At 44.5% G+C, this 23737-nt stretch overlaps 1 protein-coding gene across 2 annotated transcripts; it reads left to right on the top strand.

Annotated features, from left to right (window-relative positions):
• The first annotated feature begins 3827 nt into the window (after positions 1-3827).
• Positions 3828-23253, top strand: kifbp (kinesin family binding protein). 2 transcript variants are annotated; one of them, XR_013789684.1, is made up of 14 exons: positions 3828-4322; positions 4788-4886; positions 5153-5232; positions 6757-6815; positions 7899-8023; positions 8425-8518; positions 10440-10552; positions 11621-11767; positions 12144-12218; positions 14362-14524; positions 15997-16171; positions 18955-19140; positions 20698-21357; positions 21390-23253. XR_013789684.1 is itself a non-coding variant. In XM_079497707.1 (13 exons), the coding sequence occupies exons 1-13, from the start codon at positions 3861-3863 to the stop codon at positions 20840-20842; spliced, it is 1923 nt and encodes a 640-aa protein (XP_079353833.1). In that variant the 5' UTR covers positions 3828-3860; the 3' UTR covers positions 20843-23253. The 2 variants fall into 2 exon arrangements, 1 of the variants encoding a protein (XP_079353833.1); XM_079497707.1 differs by having other exon boundaries at positions 20698-23253.
• Positions 23254-23737: the final 484 nt, after the last annotated feature.

The raw sequence follows: 23737 nt of genomic DNA, 5'->3' as shown, positions 1-23737 counted from the left end.
GTGAAAGAACGTTTGCAATATTGAATTATTAGGTTTAGCTATTTGCTACGTACCTTGCTTTTGGAGGAGAAAAGTAGTATTTTGAAGTATTATGCCTGTTATGGCAGTGGTGTCAGATTACATACATGTATACCGACACTGAAACATGTCATCGTTACGTCACCATCGATAACCAATTATACCCTGGCATTGGTACATAATCTTCATCACGTCATGGGACATCCGCGGAAAACATACCTGCACGGTCTGCTTCCGTATGTCCGGGGCCAGCATATGACGTCATATGCATTCTAAGGGACATTGGTACATATCTTCATCACGTCATGGGACATATGCTTCGTAGCATGACGGAAAACATACCTGCACGGTCAGCTTTGTGCCAGCATATGACGTCATATCATATGCTGCTATGGGACATGTGCATCGTAGCACCTGACTGATGACATTACTTGCACACTCTGCTTGCACAAGTAATTAATGCATATTAACCCCTTCATGCCCGTAAACCACAACATTCCATAAAAATATATCTGTTGATATCTAAATGCATCAAATCTGCTTTTTAGAGTGTTTATCATGGATGTGGATATGTACAATATACTGTATATGATTTCAGAATAGGGCATTTTTTTATATTAACCCCTTCATGCTTAAAACAGCAAAATCCCATAAAATACAATAATAATCAATGCAAATGCAACACATTTTCATTGCAAAATAAATGCTTATTTGGAAGTGGTCATGTCCACCACATCTCCTTGATGAATTAACTCTCTCAGGCCTACCGTGAGCATTCTACACCAAAACATCAACAGAACATTGTGTGCATGGCATGGCAAATATACACAGGTTTTCATTTTTGCTTACAGCATGCACACTTTATAATTGCACAAATGTCATCTGGGGCAGGTTTGTATTCTTCAGGTAGATTGTTAGGGCTCAGTGGCCTTTTTCCATCCAAACTACTCTGGGTCCCATGCTGGTGGACTTGGCTTTCTGAATTTGCATTCCATCCTCAGTGAACATAAGACTGGTGCTAGCTCATAGGCGAGGGCATCCTCCACATGAACATCACAGTCACTAGACAGGAGTACGATGACCCTTGAATAGATATCATTTAGGTCATACACTTTGGAGTGTATCATTTGAATGGATTTGGCTGGTCCTAATACTGAGAATACTTATAGATAAACCAGTCAAAAAACACTTGGTGTTTGAAATACACTTGTGCTTTCTAAGGTGGGATTTGGGGCCCTAGGATGAATACAAAATGAATATCAACATCCTAATACTGTCCAATACTTGGATAGGGAGGGGGCTGAAATTATGACAGGCAGTTGCTGCTGTCAAAATATGAGCCCCCCAGTCAAAAAACACTTTGTGTTTGAAATAGACACTCGTTCTTTCTAAGGGGTGATTTGGGGCCCTAAGGATGAATACAAAATGAATATCAACATCCTAAATGGTACAGTACAGTCTGGTACAGTACAGTGCAGTATTGTACAGTATGGTACGGTATAGTACAGTACGGTTCAGTACCGCACCCAAATAGTCTGACTGAGCAAGTGGGCACCCTACACAAGTGGCAACCTGGACAACTGGCCACCAACTGGCCAACTGGATGAGTGGGCACCCGGACAACTGGCCACCTGGATGAGTGGACCCCCGGACAACTGGCCACCGGGATGAGTGGACCCCTGGACAACTGGCCACCTGGATGAGTGGGCACCCGGACAACTGGCCACCTGGATGAGGGGACCCTTGGACAACTGGCCACCGGGATGAGTGGACCCCTGGACAACTGGCCACCTGGATGAGTGGACCCTTGGACAACTGGCCACCGGGATGAGTGGACCCCCGGACAACTGGCCACCTGGATGAGTGGACCCTTGGACAACTGGCCACCGGGATGAGTGGACCCCCGGACAACTGGCCACCTGGATGAGTGGACCCTTGGACAACTGGCCACCTGGATGAGTGGACCCTTGGACAACTGGCCACCTGGATGAGTGGACCTCCGGACAACTGGCCACCTGGATGAGTGGACCTCCGGACAACTGGCCACCTGGATGAGTGGACCTCCGGACAACTGGCCACCTGGATGAGTGGACCCCCGGACAACTGGCCATCTGGATGAGTGGACTCCCGGACAACTGGCCATCTGGATGAGTGGACCCCCGGACAACTGGCCACCTGGATGAGTGGACCCCCGGACAACTGGATGAGTGGACCCCTGGACAACTGGATGAGTGGACCCCTGGACAACTGGATGAGTGGACCCCTGGACAACTGGATGAGTGGACCCCTGGACAACTGGATGAGTGGACCCCTGGACAACTGGATGAGTGGACCCCCGGACAACTGGATGAGTGGACAACTGGCCACCTGGATGAGTGGACCCCCGGACAACTGGCCACCTGGATGAGTGGACCCCCGGACAACTGGATGAGTGGACCCCCGGACAACTGGATGAGTGGACCCCCGGACAACTGGATGAGTGGACCCCTGGACAACTGGCCACCTGGATGAGTGGACCTCCGGACAACTGGCCACCTGGATGAGTGGACCCCCGGAAATTATGACAGGCAGTTGCTGCTGTCAAAATATGAGCCCCCCCAGTCAAAAAACACTTTGTGTTTGAAATAGACACTCGTTCTTTCTAAGGGGTGATTTGGGGCCCTAAGGATGAATACAAAATTAATATCAACATCCTAAATGGTACAGTACAGTACAGTGCAGTATGGTACAGTACGGTACAGTACAGTACAGTGCAGTATTGTACGGTATAGTACAGTACGGTTCAGTACTGCACCCAAATAGTCTGACTGAGTAAGTGGGCACCCTACACAAGTGGCAACCTGGACAACTGGCCACCAACTGGCCACCTGGATGAGTGGGCACCCGGACAACTGGCCACATGCATGAGTGGACCCCCGGACAACTGGATGAGTGGACCCCCGGACAACTGGCCACCTGCATGAGTGGACCCCCGGACAACTGGCCACCTGGATGAGTGGACCCCCGGACAACTGGCCACCTGGATGGCGTGGCGCGAGACCGTCTGAAGGCCGGTCAAGTTCTATATTCATTTGTATTTTTCATTGCAATAAAGGTGTTATTGATGATATTTCATGTTCTGTGACTTTAATAATGTCAAAATAAACGTTATGACATTTGGAAATAATCTGATCATTTTATGATGTAGGGTGTAGGCTATATAAGTCTGAAAAATACAAGGCGGATTTTCACATAGACCTACAGTATTTCACATATTTCATTGATAATGATAGTCTTGCAATTTGATATTTAAAATAGATATTTGACAATAACTAACTAACGAACCATCATGCAAAACATTACGCTTTTATCCGCACTAATACTATCCTTTCACTAAAGCCACCGGACTAAGGTGCGTTCGGAAATAGCGCACTGAGCGCACTGTGCAATGTAAACTAATAGGCGAGTGCCGAGTGCGCTCCCGGTGCGCATTTCCGAACGCACCCAGACCCGCCATTGGACTGGCCCCATCAGAGCCATAGATTGAGACAGAGTTACGAAAACTCCGTTCACTTCATGGGTCCAGGCCCCTTCTTTATATTCTTGGTTTGTCCCTAAAAGGGACAACCAGAAGTTTACGGAATGCATATATGCTCGCGCCGCCGCGCGAGTACATGAACCACGTGACCAGGCTGTTTTCTGCCCCCTCAATGTCGTAACTGAAGTGAACGGAGTTGTAACTCTCCTTTGATGGCCCCGTTCTAGAGGATTCTCTTATTTTGAAGAGATCGTCCACTGACAGGAAGTCTTGCGCACACCCATGGCACACAACCTATGCACACAACACACACTTCTGGCCAAACATGGCTTCCATCAACAGCTCAGAGTGGAGAGCTCTCTGCGATAAATTCACCACCGCCCAAAACCTGTCCGAGGTGGAATGTCTCAAAGATCCTGCCAACGACCCGTTCCGCTCCAAGTACAAGGCCAGAGAGCTGCTCAGGGAGATATACTGTTCACTGAAGGACTTCCAGGCTGGAGGAGAGGAGGGCGAGAATGACAGCCGCGGTGAAGATGGGGCTGCCCGGCCGCAGACATTGGACGGCGGGGAGAAGGAGCTGGATGGCTTCGGCGGCGGCAGTGGTGGTGACTCTGAGGCTGGGCTGGGGGACGCCAGGCTGGGAGCCGTGGAGTATTATCTGGGTGTCAACCACGTCGAGACCGAGGAGCTGTCTGCGGGCCAGGAGCATCTGATGAACTGCATTAAACGGCTGGATAAATGCTCCGTGTCGCCCGAGAACGTGTCCTTGTTCATTAACGTCAGGGTAATTCTGCAAACATAACTATCATGGGTAGTGTTATTGTTGACTGACTATAGCCATCTATCTTTTCAAGTCTGAGACCACGCTAATGCAGTGGTTCTCAACCCCTTTCTTATAAAGGCCCATTCATTATTTGGCATTTGCCTCAGACCTAAAACTAAACAATATTTTGTTCTCGTTATATAAGATTTTGTCCACAATTCTGTGCTGTATTGATGTGGTACCAGGAGAGATGACAGGCAAACGTTGATCAAAATAATACATTTACATTCTCTAATTGTGTAGACTTCTTGTAAAATGACGTAGTAATGCAGATGTAACTCCATTTTACTCTCTCAAGAGTTAAAGATCTACAAGGGTTCATTTTGGTTACCAACTCTCCATCATTTAGCTGCAGGGGACCACCTGGAACCCCCTCAAGGACCACTGGTTGAGAACCACTGCTCTAATGCTTGTGTCCTCCATCAGAACCAGCTAGGCATCCTCTGGGCTGGGCGAGATGAGACGGAGACGGCTCAAGGCTTCCTGGAAACGGCAGAGTCCATCTATCTGCGATACATGAAGGATGTGAGGCTGGCTTACTGTCTGTTTTCTTAATCCACTATGCAATATGAATGAGTTGCAGCCTATACTCAACGCCAGCAGTAATATACACCGTAGTATGATCATGGCTAACTTAATTACTGACAGGGTTGCTTGCTGGTTCGTACTCTATCTAGAGTCTGTGGACACCTATTGGTTCACTGAATGATTTACTTACTAGCTTTAGTTTTACTAGCAGCAGCTGATGAACAAGTAGACATCAGGAGACCTGTGTTTACCATTTATTTCAGGAAGGGAGTCCCCCTACTGACATGACGGAGTACTTCTCAACAGAAGAGAATCTGCTAACTCATCAGGAGAGGAGTAAGAGGTAACACACACACACACCATTACATATTGAGAGAGCCTGGCTGCCGTCACTACCTGGTACAGAATACAGAAGCTGCTTAAGGACAGATCTTGCACACCAGGACCTCTACACCCAGAGCAGTAGGGTGAATGCCCAGAAAATCATCAACAATCCAGATCACCGCTAACCTAGCCTGGGAAACCCAGACGTTTTTATTTCCAGGGAGAAAAAAAAGTCTTGGCCGAGTAAACTTCAATTTGGCATAGAGTAGCGCAAACGTTGATCACTCTTTGCTGATTTCTGATCGTCTGCACCTTTGTTAAATCCTCTCTCTCTCTGTCGCTCTAATTAATTAGTCTCGTGTCGTGCAGCTGCGTCCAGATTCTCCCGGTGGATCCTGCCGGGAGCTGCCTATGCCATAGAAAGCATAGGTGGACCCCAGGCTACCCCTAACCTAGCCTCGGAAACCCAGACGTTTTATTTCCTGGAAGAAAGATACCGCTAACCTGACTCCGCCAGATTGAAGCTTACCGCCTGTCGGCCTGGGCGGCTGGCGTAGCCATCTGGGCACCTTGGCTGTTTGGCAGTGTGCAGCGGGTTCGACTCCCGATCCCGACAGCCTTTACTGCATGTCACCCCACCATCTCTCTCCCCATTTCCTGTCAGCCTACTGTATACCTATCCCTCTATAAAATAAATATCAAAAATAAAAGCTTACCGCCTGACAATCCTATTACATGACGTAGCTGTTGCTGCGCCAGCAGGAAAGTAAACAAACTCTGCAAACGATAAAAGTCACTATCGTTTCAGATGTGTATAGGTCATGTCTTCGCTTGCTTTCAAGAATAGAAGACAAATTTCAAATTTTAAAGCGCTAGGGAAATCAGGAAATACAATTGCAACAGGCACTTATCGATGGCGTCACACCCAGTCTCGCCAAGATCCCGCCCGTAGCTGCCGCCGATCGGTACGCCTCGGCACAGGACGTTTTTCAGCGCCAATCCCTGAGCGATCCCAGATGGAGGCTGTACTGTGAACTAGTGCAGTGGTTTTCAACCCTTTTCACCAAAGTCCATTATTTATTTGGCATTTGAGCCACGGACCACCATTTGATGACATTTAGCCTCTCAGACCCAAGAGAATATTTTGTTGTTGTTGGATACGACTTTTGTCCACAATTCCATGGCAAACGATCAAAATAACAATTCTTCTACATTCTCTAATTGTGTAGACTTCTTATGAATTCAGTAACAAGTATTAAGTAATGAATTAAGTAATAAGTACAAGTAACAATCATTTGGTTTCATTTTACACTCTCAAGAGTTAAAGATCTATAATGGTCCATTAGGTTACCAACTCTTCCATCATTAGCTGGGGACCAGTTGAGAACTAGTTGAGAAACACTGAACTAGTGAACTCAATGCCGCCCCCATCTGGCGGAGTCAGGTTCGATCACCGCAGTATTGCTCCAGCAATCAAGTGTTAACTCCATTCTCCCCTTTTTCTCTAATCTGCATGCCTCCCCATCTCTCTGTCTCCTTCTAGGTTTGAGCTGGCTTACACCCATACCCTTTACTACGTGGCTCAGGTTTATAAGAATCTTGGTGAGTAGAGCTGCTGTTGTTGGCAAATTATGTATTCTGGGTCTTTTTGCTGCGATGTGCAGTTCAGCTCTTGATGGCATCTGCAGCTGCCAACATTTTCTCTTCACCCGTGACCTGCATCATTAGGGTCTCACTAAGCTTTGATGAATTGAACATGGTGGACCCTCTTGTAAACAAGTGTAATGCTTAATTGGGTCGTCCACTCACAGTTAACAGCCTTTGTATTGAGTTTGTGCTTGAAATGTACTGTAATTCTGCAAACTGTTAATAAATATTTCAATCAATCAATCAAAAGCTCTCGGAGTTGCTCAGCCCAAAGGTGTTGCGCACCCAAAAAGTATATTTTTATGCCAAACCCCTACATAGCTAAGAATAAGACTTTGGGTTCACATTTGATCATTTATATTTTTAAGTGTAGCAACAGTGAAAACAGCACATTGTAGGAAACGGGGATCTTATTTTACATTCCACAGACCAGAAGACCTGGCCACGTTCAGGTGTTTAGACGGATATCTTGTGTTGTGTTTTATTAACGGTTGCGTCCGCTCTCAAACGAGCACTTGCCCAGTTGTGCCACCTGAAAGCAAACTCCACCTGCCCCAAAGTTTGATTTGCCTACCAGGGGCAGGTGGGCAACCCTTTTACTGTCAACTCCTGAACATTCCAAAGTGGTGAAAATGATCACGTCATATAGATCATTCACATTACCTGGCCTTTACAACTGGAGTAAAATATTTGTTGAACTATGCTGCTCATTTAACCAACAGTATGGTACTTGTAGCAGGCATGTTCCATACCCAAATGTGTAGGTTTTACCAGTGGGAAGCTTGGGATTATTTATGACCCACACATTGCTACTTTCCACAAGTACAACTACAAACTTGGAAGAACAAAAGCTTCCATGGAAATTATCAGAAATTCGTTTTTTCTTTTCTTCTAATATTTTGATTCTTGTCATCAGTTAAACCGTTGTGCACAAAAACAGTCCTCTGAAATAGCTGCTTGCAAAATTATGACATTTTTCCACTAATAATTTCAATAATAATTGATAATATATGAAATACCGCTTATTTTGCTTCTCAGGTGAGATTGAGCGTGCTGCATCTTACTGTCACAGTACACTACAGAGGCAGTTAAAACTAAACCAGTTCAACCCGATGGAATGGGCTCTCAATGCTGCTACATTATCACAGTACTACATTACCAAGGTATGGCATGGCTTACAATAGCCAAATTAAATTTTGTTCATTGTATCAATTTTGTTGACACAATTAATGTACATTATACTGTATGCGCTGATGTCCTTGGAGTTTCTCCATGACTTTTCACTACAATGTGTCCATTCTAGCTTGGTCTACATTACAGTGCATGTAAATACATGTTTGTACTTAACTGTAGTAATTCAATTCCAAATATATATCGGGGAGAACTTAACAGAACATAAATTTCCACCAATTCTCGCAATTCTACTTTGCAGTGTAGTTTTTCAGAGAGGTTCAACGTTTTGGCTGCAATGAGAAAAATCATACAGGAACTGGGCTGTGGTAGCTTTCAGTGCTGCGACAGTACCTCACTTTGTGTTTCTGTGTGTACTGTGTGCGTTTCTCAGGGCCGCTACATGGAAGGTAGACATTGCCTCTCCGCATCCACTGTCATAGCAGGCTTGGAAGGGGAAGTTCCCTCTGAGGATGCAGCACAGGAAAGTAAGTATATTGCTAATATGTTAACTTTAACTTGCAATGCTTCACAGAGTTGCATTAGTTTGAGAACAGCTGCGGAATATGGTGACTGAGTGCTATATGCTGCGCCACCACTTATCCCTAAACTATTGCCATTTTTTACGATTTCTTTTTTTAAAATAAAAACATGTTGCACTGTTTTCATATTGCTGGATAATGGATATAATATTATTTTATTGATAATAAATCATAGGCCTATGTTATTTTAAGAGAATAACCTTTTCATCATAGACATAGGCCTACATGCCTGCAAACATATTTTCATTCATTCATTCCTTTCTTCATTCATCCATGAATTTAAAAATAATTTAACAAAAACCGTCCTTGTCAGGGAGGTGGCTCTCTATTGTTTACGACAGCCTGCAGTCACTTATTTGATAGTCTGTTTCTAGCGAAAATGTAACTAATTGAGCAGCAGTAACATTAGCGTTTTGACTGGTTTCTTGTAGTCAGTTGATTCTTCATATCCAAATGAGTGAAACGGCTAGGATGATTTGTTTATTTTTCAAACAGTTCTTATATGAGGCGATCTGAAAAAAACCCTATGGGGATTACAATGCAAATAAAAAGTACATGAACCCGCGGACCTATAGCGTGTACTGTTCGAAATCATCACTATTCGAGTCCACTGAGTCTGGATTCTGGATTCCCGTATGGGGAGTAGGGAACAACCCTATGAATTTGAATGCAGCCTAGGTCACTTGAGAGCACTGGCCAGGGTGTTGGAAGGAAGGAAGGGAGGCACAGACAATCCTGTGTTTGCTGATGGAAGTGTCCGAAAGTCGGAGTGTAATTATTCAAGTTGGGGGTTGCCATGTCCTTTGTCACATTGTAGGCCATCACCAGTGTTCTGAATTGCATACAAGCAGCAACTGGCAGCCAGTAGAGTGAGTGCAGAAGTGGAGAGACATGAACCTTCTGAATCAGTTGTAGAGGTTTGTTCATAGAACATGCAGGCCCTTCTTGGTGTGTGATCAGATCACGCCAGGGGGGGGGGGGCTCTTCCGTGTGCAAGACATTGAGTGAGTAATGAGATGAATTACAGAAAGGGGGAAGTTGCAGTAGTCGTCAAGCCTGGGAATTAATGAAGTTTGGGAGCTGGGTGAGTGAAGAGTCTGATCTTCTAGATGTGCTAACCTACAGGAACGAGTAATCTCTGGAATGTGTGCTTTGTTTGAAGGACAGCTGCCTTTCCAGGACCAATCCCAGAAACAAGAAAAATAAGTCCACGGTTGTTGGAAAAATAGTGACGGCAGTGGGATTCGAACATGGGAGGTGTGGATTCGGAGTCTAATGACTAGCAAGTCATGCTACCAAGCTGGTAGCCACTAGAATGTGGTTTTCTAGTTACTAGTAGTAAGGGGGCCAAATAGAGGCAGAGGCTTTACCTGAACGGAACGTAGTCTAGCCCATTTAGACCTGAGAACAGATTCTAGAAATCCTAACGGTATTCGGTATTCTGTAAAAATTTTCCTATGTCAGTGGTGCTAAAAGTTTTTCATGTCAAGGACCCCCAGAATGATATGTAATTGGCCGCCAAACCCCATCTGAAAATATGTTGTTCCAGGGAACCCACCCAGAAGCAAAGATTTGAGTTAAAAACGTTTGCTCGTTCGAGCCACATTTTCATGATTAAAAAAGAAAAAGCAGATCTACAAGCTCGTAGCGCGGCACTCGGTGCCGCGCTATGGGCTTGTAGATCTGCTATTTTTCAATAGCTAAAGTATAACACAATGCTTAAAACACCAAAAGGGGTTCCCGTCCTGAATGGGCTGACTGCAGATAGGTCAAAATGGACCTCCCCCTTCTCTCTCCCTTTGTTTTCACACCCTCTGTGTCACTCTTTCTGCTCTGTCCTTTTCTTTACTCACTCTCTCCCTCTCAGGTGAGGCAAAGAGTGAACGCAGAGACCAGCTTAGACAGAAGAGGGCAGAGATAGCTCGGTGTTGGATCAAATATTGTCTCAATCTGTTGCAAGATGCCAAGAAGCAACTAGAGGTAATGAATGGAATCATGTGTGTGGGTCTGTACATGAGTGTTTTGGTCTAAAACACCCATTTAGACCTGACGTCGAAATAAAAAAAAAGGTCTTCTGAAAGAATATATATTAAAAGATTTGTGCCGCATTTTCACGATTTTTCAAAAATAGCAGACCTACAAGCTCGTAGCGCGCCACTCGGTGGCGCGTTATGATCTTGATCTGCTATATGATCTGCTATTTTTCAATAGCTAAAGTATAACATAATGCTTAGTCAAAACACCAAAAGGGGTTCCCGCCCAGAATGGGTTAACTACTTACTTTATATTTCATTGTACCACAATGTCGCATTAATAAAGTACACAATGTACAATAGCTTGTAGGTTGCTATTTTAGTCGTCTCTTTTTCATGTTCTATGAAAACCTGTATCTCCCGTCCCTGTGTTAGTCACCCACACCTCCATATATGGTCACGCCTCGTGACATCACGCCTCCATATATGGTCACGCCTCGTGACATCATGCCTCTATATATGGTCACGCCTCGTGACATCACACCTCGTGACGCGTCACGCCACCATATGAAGATCACGACACTGACCTCATCCAACCCTGGATAACCATACGTGGAGAAGTCTAGATCATCACCTAGATCTGCATATATGGATGGGGCCGGCCAGCAACTATCTGACCTCAAACCCATCTCCATATATGGAGCTGACCTGTTCTCACATTCCATATGTTGATCCTTCCCCACCCGTCCTTCCTGTTCTGACATTCCATATGTTGATCTGACCTCATCAATCCCTGTCCATGTGTTAAGCTATCCGCAGCCACGCACAAATAACATGAATCTCCCACTCGTATGACTATGCTCCCGTCTCGGTTGTGTTTCCAATGGCACGACCGTTCCCTGAGCACCCCGTCTGGCTACGTGAGACTACTATTTTAGCTACATAATATGATGAGTCCGACATAGCCAAAATACCGTCGGTATATACCAGGTTAAAAGCGGTTATGGGGAGTGCATGTTTGGACTAAAAGGTGTGTGTGTGTGTGTGTGTGTGTGCGCGCTTCATGCGCTGTCAGGACAACATCGGGGAGCTGGATGCGGATCGCCAGGAGGAGTTGAAGAGAGCGAGGAGACAGGAGGAGGAGGAGGAGAAAGGGAAGAAGAGCACTCTAGTGTTTGGCTCTGATGACACCTTTGACTCCATCGCCAGCCTAGAGGAGAAGGTCTATAAATGATTATCACTATTCCTAGTACAGCAGTGCAGTAGTAGTAGACGTAGTAGCAATTTCTGTAGTACTACAATTAATTTTATCTTCAGCATTGAAATTATTTAAAGTCGTATGACTGGAATCCCAAATCTATTATAATATTGCTCCATTCCAGTATTCGTTCTTAGCTTTTTTTGTTTTGTAATTTTTTACCTGTACAAAACAGATGCGTTTTTTTAATTAATTATTTTTCTTGTTTAAAAAGCATTGTAAAAGATGTTCTAACTGTCACCATTCTGTCTCTGAGTTCATTCAAACTCAGAGTGCCTTCAGAGGGCGCCAAATTACAGTTCCGGTTTACATAACCCTCAAAGTAGTTTCTATGTTCCAGGTGCAATATCTGCTCCCGTTGGACTTCACTGAGGCCAGAGCTGCGTTTCTAGTAGGACAAAACTATTGTACACAGGTATACAGTACACACACACACACACACACAGTGACACACACACAGTGACACACACACAGTGACACACACACACACACACAGTGACACACACACACACACAGTGACACACACACACACACACACACACACACACACACACACACACACACAGTGACACACACACACACACACACACACACACACACACACACACACACACACACACACACACACACACAGTGACACACACACACACACACACACACACACACACACAGTGACACACACACATTTCTTCACTGAAGTTTAGTAGGATGATTAGATCCCCATTCTCTTCTAAGTTTCTCAGTTCTAGTGGTATGCACTAAGTGATTTTGTTTGACCATCTGTGGTCCCTAATGAGTATCCATCTAACCCAAAGAGGTGGTGGGTGAGGATCAGCTGAGTCACAGGCATGGAGAACATACGTCAACACCAGGCCGTATTGCACATAGCCACAATGGTGAACAGGCCAGACACAACAGGCGGTAGACAATCTCTGTCCTGGCTGTAGAGTGAGCTATAGTCATCGTACCAAAACCTAACGTTCTCATGGAAGACAGTTGAATGGAAGACGAGTAGGATATAAAGGCAGCCTGAAAGGCAAGCATTTGCATTCCAATGGGCGATTGAGCGTCGCGCTCTACGCGCAACGGCCAGGCATCAGGTCTGGTGTTTGTCCTCTCTCTTTTCTCAGTGTTTTCAAATGGATTTTTATACGACGGGAAAACTTGGAATTCCCCTCTAGCGTACCAGTGGCACGTGTCCCGCGGACCGGCACCGGTCCGCATACCGGTGGTTGGGAACCTCTGCTTTAGCTGTTGAAAAATAGAAGATATACAAGCTTGTAGAAAACCTATTCAGATGGGATTGTCTGCCGTTCCCAAGGAGGCAAAAATCTGAAGCAAAAACAATAGAGGAGAAAGACCAGACTCAGTATAACTGTATTCAAACAGCTAATTTTACAACCTTTTTGTTTAGGCAAATGAACAAATCTTAGCTCAAAACCTGGTTGAACCTATGTGTGGTTCTCACAGTGAAACATGTCACTGTCAGGTTGTCTACACCGTAGATATAAGAGAGGCTAGATGGCTCTAGCCTGGCTAATAAGCCAGACGTGAATCAGCCGTTGGCAAAAACAAATTGACAGTGTGATATTAGTCTGGCTTATTAGCCAGGCTAAGATGGCTCACCCGCGCTGCTGGCCAATGGAGAGCGATGTCGCCCCATGGCAGCCATCTTGCTACAGGTAGCTTGCCCACTCATAACATTATAACTATGGGGCATGTACTTTTAAAATAACCATAATTTGCTCAGTTTTCAACTGACTTTCAAACGGTTTGGTTTGTTATAAACGTCAGATGATACTGCATACGTATAATGGACCTTCATATAAAAATAACTTTAATCCATTTAGACCTGAGGACGATTCTACAAAAACAATTCTTCCAAATCCTATAGTTTTCTGAAAAACCTATGTTTCTATGTCAGTGGTGCTCAACCTTTTTCACGTCAAGGACCCCCAGAATGTATAATGTAATTGGCCCGCCGACCCCCATCTCAAAATATGTTTTTCCAGGGACCTCCCCAGAAGCAAAGATTTGAGTTAAAAACGCTCTGAAAGAATATATTGAAAGATTTGCACCACATTTTCACGATTTTTCAAAAATGGCAGATCTACAAGCTTGTAGTGCGGCACCGAGTACCGCGCTATGAGCTTGTAGATCTGCTATTTTTCAACAGCTAAAGTACAACATAATGCTTAAAACACCAAAAGGGGTTCCTGAATGGGTTAAGCGGATAAGCATCCTGAATCATAGCCACATTGATACCGTTTGTAATATACCAACCCATTTGTAAATCTGTCAAGCTTTCAGTGAGTTAAGAGTATTTTTGTTTGAGCTGATCAACAGCTACCATAGAACTTCACTGAAGCAAGATGGCCGCTCTCTGCCTTGCGCCATCTAGCCTTTATATATGTCTATGGTCTACACATTGAGTGGAGTTGGCAGTAACGGGGACCACAGTATGCAGGAGGGAATTGACCTCTGTCTTAAATTGTAAGAAGATTTTAAATGAATAAAATGTGTGCATAAATGTAATGGTTGTCTTTGGACCCGTCCAGGCTAAGGAGTACTTTGAGATGGACGGCTATGTGACGGACCACGTGGAGATCTTACGGGACCACAGTGCTCTGTTCAGGTCCCTGGCTTTCTTCGAGGATGACCTGGAGCGACGCTGCAAGATGCACAAACGACGAGTCGACATGATGGAACCAATCTGCATGGGTAGGTACTGACACGTGACACGTCGCATCGGGTTCAACTGGGCCACCATTACACTCCTCGAAGGGAACTGGACTCTATTCATCTTAACATAATTTAACATAATTTAATAATATGAATGGGGGGGCACGATGCCGCAGTCAGTAGCGCTGTCGCCTCGCAGCTAGAAGGTCCTGGGTTCGATTCCCGCTGGGGGAGTGTTCTCTCCTCCGCGTCATCAGTGCCCATACCCCAGGTGGGGTTGGCAAAAGGGCCTTTCTGTGTGGAGTTTGCATGTTCTCCCTGTCCCCTAGGGTAGGTACCCTCACAAAAAACATGCAGTAATCCTGGTCTCTAAACTGCCTGATGCTGGGGAAAGGAACTAGTTGGAATAATGTGTTCCTTCCACGAGCTACAGTACGTCAGGTGACAAGACTCCTCATGCATAGATGAAAACATGAGTGATGACTGAAGAATAGATTGGATTAAAGTAGGCGAGATGGGAAGAAGCATGTTAGAACAAAATATAATGTATAATGTATGCACAATTTCCTTTCCTTTCCGTTCAAGGTTGTACTTTATTGTTACATTGTGTGTACAGGTACATAAGAGTTACGTATAAGAGACATTATTTTGGTTTGGCTTCCTTCAGACAATGCAGCAGCATATACAATAATAGCCCCGATACGTTCCCTCAGTCCCTACGCTCATTCTGTAGCTCCGAAATGAGGTCACGAATCCAAGTTTCCACAACTACCGCTGCTTATCCTTTTCTGCAGATTGTATCCAAAAAGTGAAGGTCTGTTAAGGAGCTAAACTAAATTTAATTTAGGAACGGCCAAGAAAGTCCAAGTTGCGGCATGAAATCGGTTGTTTAGTCGGCCGCTTCCATGTTTTTCAAGGAAGTTGAAAAGCTTTAGCGCCTCCCCGGCGCCTCCCCTGGTCGAATGTGGAATTAGATTGTCCACCTGATTTCAGTTCAGTCGACATGCACACCCACAACTTCCTTGAAAAACATGGAAGCGGCTGACTAAACAACCGATTTAAACTCGTTTCATGCCTCGTTTCCTGCCGCAACTTGGACTTTTTTGGCCGTTCCTAAATTAAATTTAGTTTAGCTCCTTAACAGACCTTCACTTTTTGGATACAATCTGCAGAAAAGGGTAAGCAGCGGTAGTTGTGGAACCCATACGCCGTTTCTGAAATGCTATGGGAGGGCTTGGATTCGTGACCTCATCTCGGAGCTACAGAATGAGTGTGGGGACTGAGGGAACGTATCGGGGCTAATACAATAACTGTAGAATAAAAAAACAAAGCTTAAAAATATTAAAGAAAGGGAGAGAGTGCAAAAAAGAGCAAGGATAGATAGAAAAAGAAGATTCAAGAGCATAATCAAATCGAACATGTTTTTTGTTTTTGTGCACATTCTAAGCAATGCTACTTTTTGACTACGTGTCACTTTTTTTGTCCATTCCATCCCATCCATGGACCTGTAGACCTGAATTCCCAGTACTATCTGTTGATACGCAGACAGTTGATGTTTGAGTTGGCTGAGACTTACAACGAGATGATGGACCTGAAGCTGACCCTGGCCAACAGACAGGATGACGCGGAGGCCCTGGAACACCACACCGTTAAGAAGTTCAACCACCTGTGTTCTTCATCCACCAAGTTAGTACTGTGTGTGCGTGCGTGTGGGCGGGCGTGTGGTTATACTTTTATCTAGAGATTCACAATATAATCTCTAGCGAAAATCTAAATCGGCCATATAAGCGAGCATAAAAACGCCATATCTGTATCGCATCGGACTACAAATAATCACGATTATTTTCACAGTATATTTATGACGCAATAATAATGTGACCGTCAATGGCTTTGTACTCCCAGAACTGCCAGTCTAGTCTGTCTGTCTCTGTCTCTTTTCAGCTTCAGCCGTTAGTGGGGAGAGGGGCTTACCATCTACTTTCACCAACAAAACAAAATCAGCAATGAGTTCGATATAAATATGACCCTGGAAATAATCAGTGATCGGTCATAATTGCATAATTGCATCTGTACTTTTAGCACAAACACTTAACCCATTCTGGGCGGGAACCCCTTTTGGTGTTTTAAGCATTATGCTATACTTTAGCTATTGAAAAATAGCAGACCTACAAGCTCATAGCGTGGCACGCGCTACGAGGTTGTAGATCTGCTATTTTTCAATAATCATGAAAATGTGGTGCAAATCTTGAATATATATTCTTTCAGAGCGAACGTTTTTAACTCAAATCTTTGCTTCTGGGGGGTCCCTGGAACAACATATTTTCAGATGGAGGTCGGCGGCCAATTACATATATTTCCTTGACATGAAAATGTTTGAGAACCACTGACATAGAAACATAGGTTTTTCAGAAAACTGTCAGGATTTAGAAGACATTTGTAGAATCGTCCTCGGGTTGACAACATTCAGCCACTAGATGTCACACTTTTCCAACACCTTGTTGCACCAGGTTCGTTATTTCACCATGACATGTGAGGCACAATCATGGTGTGCTTCATTTTAAGGTAAAGGCTGCCGCAAAGAATTTCTTTAGGGAAAAAAACAACACCTTACCCAAAAATTACGCGAATGAAGCACACATGGATAATGGAGGCCATCCGCTTATAGAGGTAAACAAAATTATTGTCAGTCCAACAAAATTACAGAATCAATAATGTTTTGTGGGGAAAGCAGTACTTTTATTACACACCCTTACAAGCTCTGTGTGTGGATATACTGTATCTATTATAATTATTTTGTTATACATTTGAATAAAAATGTTAACATCAACAGGCTTCAGATGCGCCTCCTCACAGGAGGTTTGGCTCCGATTTTAACCCATTTGATTTGGTGCCGATAAGAACCCGTTGGCGACCGCACGCCCTTGCTGACGTCGACCCCAGGCAGGGTTTTAACTAGGCATGTTAATAGTTTATCTGCGGTTCTATCATTGTGCGTGGCAGAGGAACGCACATGTGGGCCGGTTAAAAAAAAGTCTTATCACCACCTTGGTAGCCACAGAAACGTCTCTGCTTTTGCATGTGATGTGACTGACAAGACAAGACGGTGCACTTTTCATTTAATTTTATTCCTCATATAAAGATGCCATTGCCTGGCCCTGTATCTCAAATATTTGATTAAGAAATATAACATGCCTTTTGTATTCTTTCTGTATAAAGTCCTTTTAAAGTTTTTGATTCATGGGTTTTTTATTATTGTTTGGACCCAATGTTTTATACATTTGTGTCAATAAAGTAAGTAACTAACTAATAACTAATAACTAACTATATCAGCAAAATGTTGATTTTTATTGCGTTCATATATTGAGATCATTGATGATCAATATTGGCCAGCAACTCTACATCTGACCTCAAACCCTTAGATCTCCATATATGGATATATGTCGGAAACCTGTTCTGACATTCCATATGTTGATCCTTCCCCATCCATCCTTCCTCTTCGATGTCTCCCTTTTGACTGATACCTGTCCATTCAAACTCTAGCCCTTCCCCAAAGTTATTAGTGCAGCTGCGCCCGGCAGCCGGCGAAAACTAGAGTTCTCAACAAGCCGAAAATTAAGGCCCGGCCCTCATCAAACCCTGTACACTCAAGAGAATGTCCCCGCTACCACCCTTAGATCTCATATATGGAGCTGACCTGTTCTGACATTCCATATGTTGATCTGACCTCATCAAACCCTGTACACTCAAGACATGCTCCTTATATGACCTCGCCCTTAGGCGTCTCACTGGTGTTAGACATTGAGGGAAATTAATATTCTCAGATAAGAAAGAAAGAAAAACGCCACTTATCAACGAACCGGTGAATCGATCGATAAAGTTATCAATTAACAATTAATGAATTAATCGATAATTGACATCCCTAGTTTTAACCCATTGATGCCTGAGGCCGAATCTGGAAACGCCTTCTAGGGCCTGACCTAAGGTTTCTAAAAACCTTCAAATTCGGATTAATTATTTTTTAAATAGTTATGTTGCTACATGTAAAGCAATAGCTGATGAGACGCAGGGAGCGCGCCGGCATCAAGGGTAGAACAACGTATACGTTGCATCAGGCATCAATGGGTTAACCCACGACCATCCCCACAAAAGGCTCTATGAATGAAACCGGCAAATTAATCAAATGCCTCTCGCCCTCCATCCAGGTATTTCCAGATGTTCCTGGACTAAGGCCCCATTTACACTGGCTTGAATCAGATCTATGCCACATCGAGATTGAAATCCGATTGGTTTAAATGAGTCCAACATGTCACATGACTCATTTAAACAAATCAGATTCCAATCTGAATGTGGCTCAGATCTGATTCAGGCTGGATTTGGCTGCCAGTGTAAATGGGGCCTAAATGCCTCTCCCCCTCCACCCAGGTATTTCCAGATGTTCCTGGACTAAATGCCCCTCCCCCTCCACCCAGGTATTTCCAGATGTTCCTGGACTCTCTGCGTTCCCCAGACGGGAAGTTCCCAGAGCGACTGGAGGAGGAGGTTCTGAGGCCGGCCCTGGTGGCTCGGTTCAGGGTGGCCAGACTCTACAGCAGGCTGATCAGTCCTGTTCTCGCCACTCAGCTGGACAACCTCGATCTGTCCCTGGAGAACTACAAGTATGTATGGGTACACGTTGACTGTATATCATATCATGCTGGATTAAACATGTATAATTTAAGTCAGTGGTTCTCAACCAGTGGTCCTCGAGGGAGTTCCAGGTGGTCCCCAGCTAAATGATGGAGAGTTGGTAACCAAATGGAACCCTTTGACCCCAGATTCTTAACTTTTGAGAACGTAAAATGAATCCAAATGGACCCTTTTGGTTTCATTGTACGCTCCCAAGAGTTAAATTATGTTAAACATCTGCATTACTTAATTTACAAGAAGTATACACACAATTAAGAGAATGTAGTGAAGTTATTTTCATCAACATTTGCCTGTTATCTCTCCTATGGCACCACCCATCAATGGACATCATGGACAACAAAATATTCTAAGTTTTGAGTCTGTGAGGCTAAATCTCATCAAATGGTGGTCCGTGGCTCAAATGCTGAATAAATAATGGACCTTGATATGAAAAGGGCTGAAAACCACTCATTTTAGGATAAAACTCGCATACACTGTATGTGCAGACGTACAGTGACAAATATGCTGACTACAGCTGAATTATGTCAATTAAATTATTATGTATGAGTTATTTGTCACTGTAAAATCTTTTTCCGCCGAATTAATTTACCCATCCTAACTTATTAGGAGCAGAGGGTGGCATTAATTCAGCACCCAGACACCCAGCTGACAGAGTTTAACCCTTTTTGGGCGGGAACCCCTTTTGGCGTTTTAAGCGTTACGTTATACTTTAGCTATTGAAAAATAGCAGATCTACAAGCTCATAGCGCGCCACCGAGTGGCGCGCTATGAGCTTGTAGGTCTGCTATTTTTGAAAAGTAGTGAAAATGTGGTGCAAATCTTTGAATATCAGACCCAATGTTTTTAACTCCAATCTTTGCTTCTGGGGAGGTCCCTGAAACAACATATTTTCAGATGGGGGCCGGAGGCCAATTACACATACCGTCGTTTTTGAGGTCCTTGACATGAAATATTGAGCACCACTGATACAGAAACATGAGGTTTTTTATAATTTTTTATTTCGATGTCAGGCCTAAATGGGTTAAGTGTCTTAACCCTCTCAGAGATACTTTGACACTTTGTCACTCTGGGCAGGCAGGGGTGCAAACAATCCAGTGACCTTCCCCATTCCTCCAGGCGGCCTCTCTCTACCCATTCAGCCACTACGGCCCCCTGAGTCTGTGAATGAATGCTCTACATAGAAGCCATGTTTAGGAAATGACGACAAAGCGAGCTGCCAAATTCCGCTCACTGCGACATCAACCCTGGGCCGGGAATCCCCCGGCGGTCTCACTGGTTCTGTAGATTCCCAAATTAATATGCATTTGGCCACGGACACCCATATATATACATATATATTCCAACGAAATAGAGAGTAGATTGTCTATTTTCAAATATCCATACCCCACGTTGAGAACTGTAGAATATGAGCTCAAAGAATAGTCATCCCTTGTGTTCTTTAGTTTATACTACTGTATGTATATGTACAGCTGCACTACTTTGAACAGGTCGCCTCATTTGTATTCCTTTGACCTCTTTGTCTGCAGGAACGTGGTCCAGTACTGTGAGCTCCACCCAGAGGCCGCCGCTGCCGTGGAGACGGAGCTGGAGCTGAGCCAGGAAATGGTCACCCTGCTGCCCATCAAGATCAACCGTCTCAAAGCCAAGCTGAACACGGACGACAACAACTGAAACTAAGACAACATCAAGATCAACCGTCTCAAAGCTAAGCTTTAATGCAGACGATAACTGAAAGGCAACATGGGTTTCGTTGACAGACTTGACTGCTTACTGGCTGTCTGCCTCGTCTCGTTAACAGATCTGTCATCGGCCAGTCAACCAGTTAGTCTGAATCAGTCGTTCTCAAACCTTTTGATTTTAAAGATCCCCATAACCCTGAGGCCCCCTTTTCCACCGTGGTTGAACCGGTTCAGTTCTTTTCCACCGGGGGTGAACCGGTTCAGTTCTTTTTCCACCGGGGGTGAACCGGTTCAGTTCTTTTCCACCGGGGGTGAACCGGTTCAGTTCTTTTCCACCGGGGGTGAACCGGTTCAGTTCTTTTCCACCGGGGGTGAACCGGTTCAGTTCTTTTTCCACCGGGGGTGAACCGGTTCAGTTCTTTTTCCACCGGGGGTGAACCGGTTCAGTTCTTTTTCCACCGGGGGTGAACCGGTTCAGTTCTTTTCCACCGGGGGTGAACCGGTTCAGTTCTTTTTCCACCGGGGTTGAACCGGTTCAGTTCTTTTTCCACCGGGGTTGAACCGGTTCAGTTCTTTTCCACCGGGGTTGAACCGGTTCAGTTCTTTTCCACCGGGGGTGAACCGGTTCAGTTCTTTTCCACCGGGGGTGAACCGGTTCAGTTCTTTTCCCACCGGGGGTGAACCGGTTCAGTTCTTTTCCACCGGGGGTGAACCGGTTCAGTTCTTTTTCCACCGGGGGTGAACCGGTTCAGTTCTTTTCCACCGGGGGTGAACGGGTTCAGTTCTTTTCCACCGGGGGTGAACCGGTTCAGTTCTTTTTTCCCCCTGCCTAATATTGAATCTGTTCAGAGTGTTTCCACTGAAAATGAAATGGTTCACAACGACCCTAAAAGTAGCTTCTGAACCGGAACCAGAAAATGGCCGCCGGTTCTGTGAAAGCACCAAGGTTCCAAGAATCTAGAACGGAACCAGTTAACCAAAGTTATGTTGGTGGAAAAGAGGCCTGAGAGTGTAGAGTGTACCTAATCGACCTGTCTTTTTTTGTGCTCTCTCAGAGTTATCCTTTAGAACCCCCTCAAGGAACCACTCTAAATAAACTGGTGTAAAAATAACTAAATGGTTGCTGCCAATGCTAAAGGAACTGAATGGAGTATTAATATTGACTGACAGGCTTTTTCTAGGCTGATGTGTCAGTACAGTGAATATACTGTCTTTAGCATACTGTGTATATACTTTGTGGAGTAGATAGTACCTTTTTTTAATGCTGTCATATACGACCAGTTACTTTAAAGCCATGATGACTGTTACCCAACAGCTACAGGAACTGGATGTCTGATTAAGTGCAACACTATCATATATCAAACGTGTATAAATTGACCGCAGACCTGATCCGTTCCACCGCGCTTTCCTCCCGACCAACATGATTATTGTTTTCAATTTACGATTTAGCCGACACTCGGTCTCCTATCCAGAGCGACGTACAAGCGCGAGGTTAGAATAAGAAGAGCATAAGCATGAACCCTAGTCGACAAAAAGAGAGTCCACACGAGTAGAGAGCAAAGAGATCAATGTAGTGTTTAAATCCCCGGAAGGACAAAAAGTAACAAAATATGAAAGTTACAGAAGTAAAAAGTAATACAATTATTTCCTCTATCGAGGGTATAGATGCCTACTGAAGCATGGTGGTTGCACAGAGAGGTTTGGCACCCTAGAATGTAGGGCAGATCATAATTATTTTTTTATCACAATATTCTTGCAACTCATTTTTTGAGTGGTGCAAACCATAGGGTGCAGCACTCCAAATGCCCAGCAATGTGTGTCCCTGGCTGGCTGGCTGGGTCTGTCTCTGGGTCTGTCCCAGCACGGAAATAGCGTTATAGCGTTCTTTCACCAAGTGCCACTGTTGCACAGCCTAAAGCCCGAACCACACCAAAGGGTCGAGACAGTTTTAGCGTTGTCCCTGCAGTGTGATATGTCCTGTTGCACGTTGACGCACGTCGTCCCTAGTGATTCAACGCTTGGAATTCAATGGCCCAAACCACACCAAAGGGGTCGAGGGTCGTTAACTCCTTGCAACCGTTTGGACACAAGGAGTTGCATGGTGACCCTTTTGGTGTGTTTAGGGCTTAACACACACACAGGCCAGGGAGGAGAGCTTGTACAGTGCTCTAGAACTCCCACCGAGTAGAAATGGAAATCTCAGCAGATTGGTAGTATTTGCCACCAGTGGCCCGGGCAAAAATCAGCCATCCGGAAACGCCAAAAGCTTTTCAGACATCCATATCTGTCCTGCATGATGCCAGCTTCATCCATTATGACTTGCCTTGTACTTAAGTGGCTTTCTGAGGAGTTGAGAAGTCATCCATATTGTATTGTGTATATAGATAAATAATAACAAATTAATATTGTGTAATAATTATGATAAAGTGAATACTGACTGTGTGAATTGTTGATTACTGTATGTTATGAAGAGTTGGCTTCACAGACATGACAACGTTTCGCCTGAGACAAGGTTTTTGTTCTGGGCTGGTGAACCAAAAAGTGTCCAGGGCAGAGCTGCCAACATTAGACTGTGAGAATCCAGTCCAATCTTTGGGGGGTTGGGGGGGGGACTCCCCAAGAGGGGGTGCTCCCCTAGAAACTTTGACGGAGTAGATGTAATTTCCTGTATTCTGGTGAATATTGGGAGTTCAACACTTTTATCAGGCTTGCTTTAGTACTAGTAGCATTGGAAAAGAATGGGTTTCAGCCATTAAAATGCAAAACATAGGCCTACAGAAATTGATTTGATGACTGAAGCAATGTAAAACCCATCTTTAATAATGACCAATACAGGAGACTCCTGCATGTTCCAGGAGTGTTGGCAGCCTTTTTCCAGGGTCTGTCT

Source organism: Electrona antarctica, assembly GCF_951216825.1.
Source record: "Electrona antarctica genome assembly, chromosome: 3".
Classification (NCBI taxonomy): domain Eukaryota; kingdom Metazoa; phylum Chordata; class Actinopteri; order Myctophiformes; family Myctophidae; genus Electrona; species Electrona antarctica.
Note: the sequence above shows the minus strand (reverse complement) of the source record. Positions and strands in the feature narration are given on the sequence as shown.

Excerpts from the sequence above, each read along its gene's own strand:
- kifbp (XM_079497707.1), top strand. The coding sequence starts at position 3,861 with ATGGCTTCCATCAACAGCTCAGAGTGGAGAGCTCTCTGCGATAAATTC. Across the intron at positions 5,233-6,756 it reads CATCAGGAGAGGAGTAAGAG|GTTTGAGCTGGCTTACACCC; the intron begins GTAACACACACA and ends GTCTCCTTCTAG. Across the intron at positions 8,024-8,424 it reads CACAGTACTACATTACCAAG|GGCCGCTACATGGAAGGTAG; the intron begins GTATGGCATGGC and ends TGCGTTTCTCAG.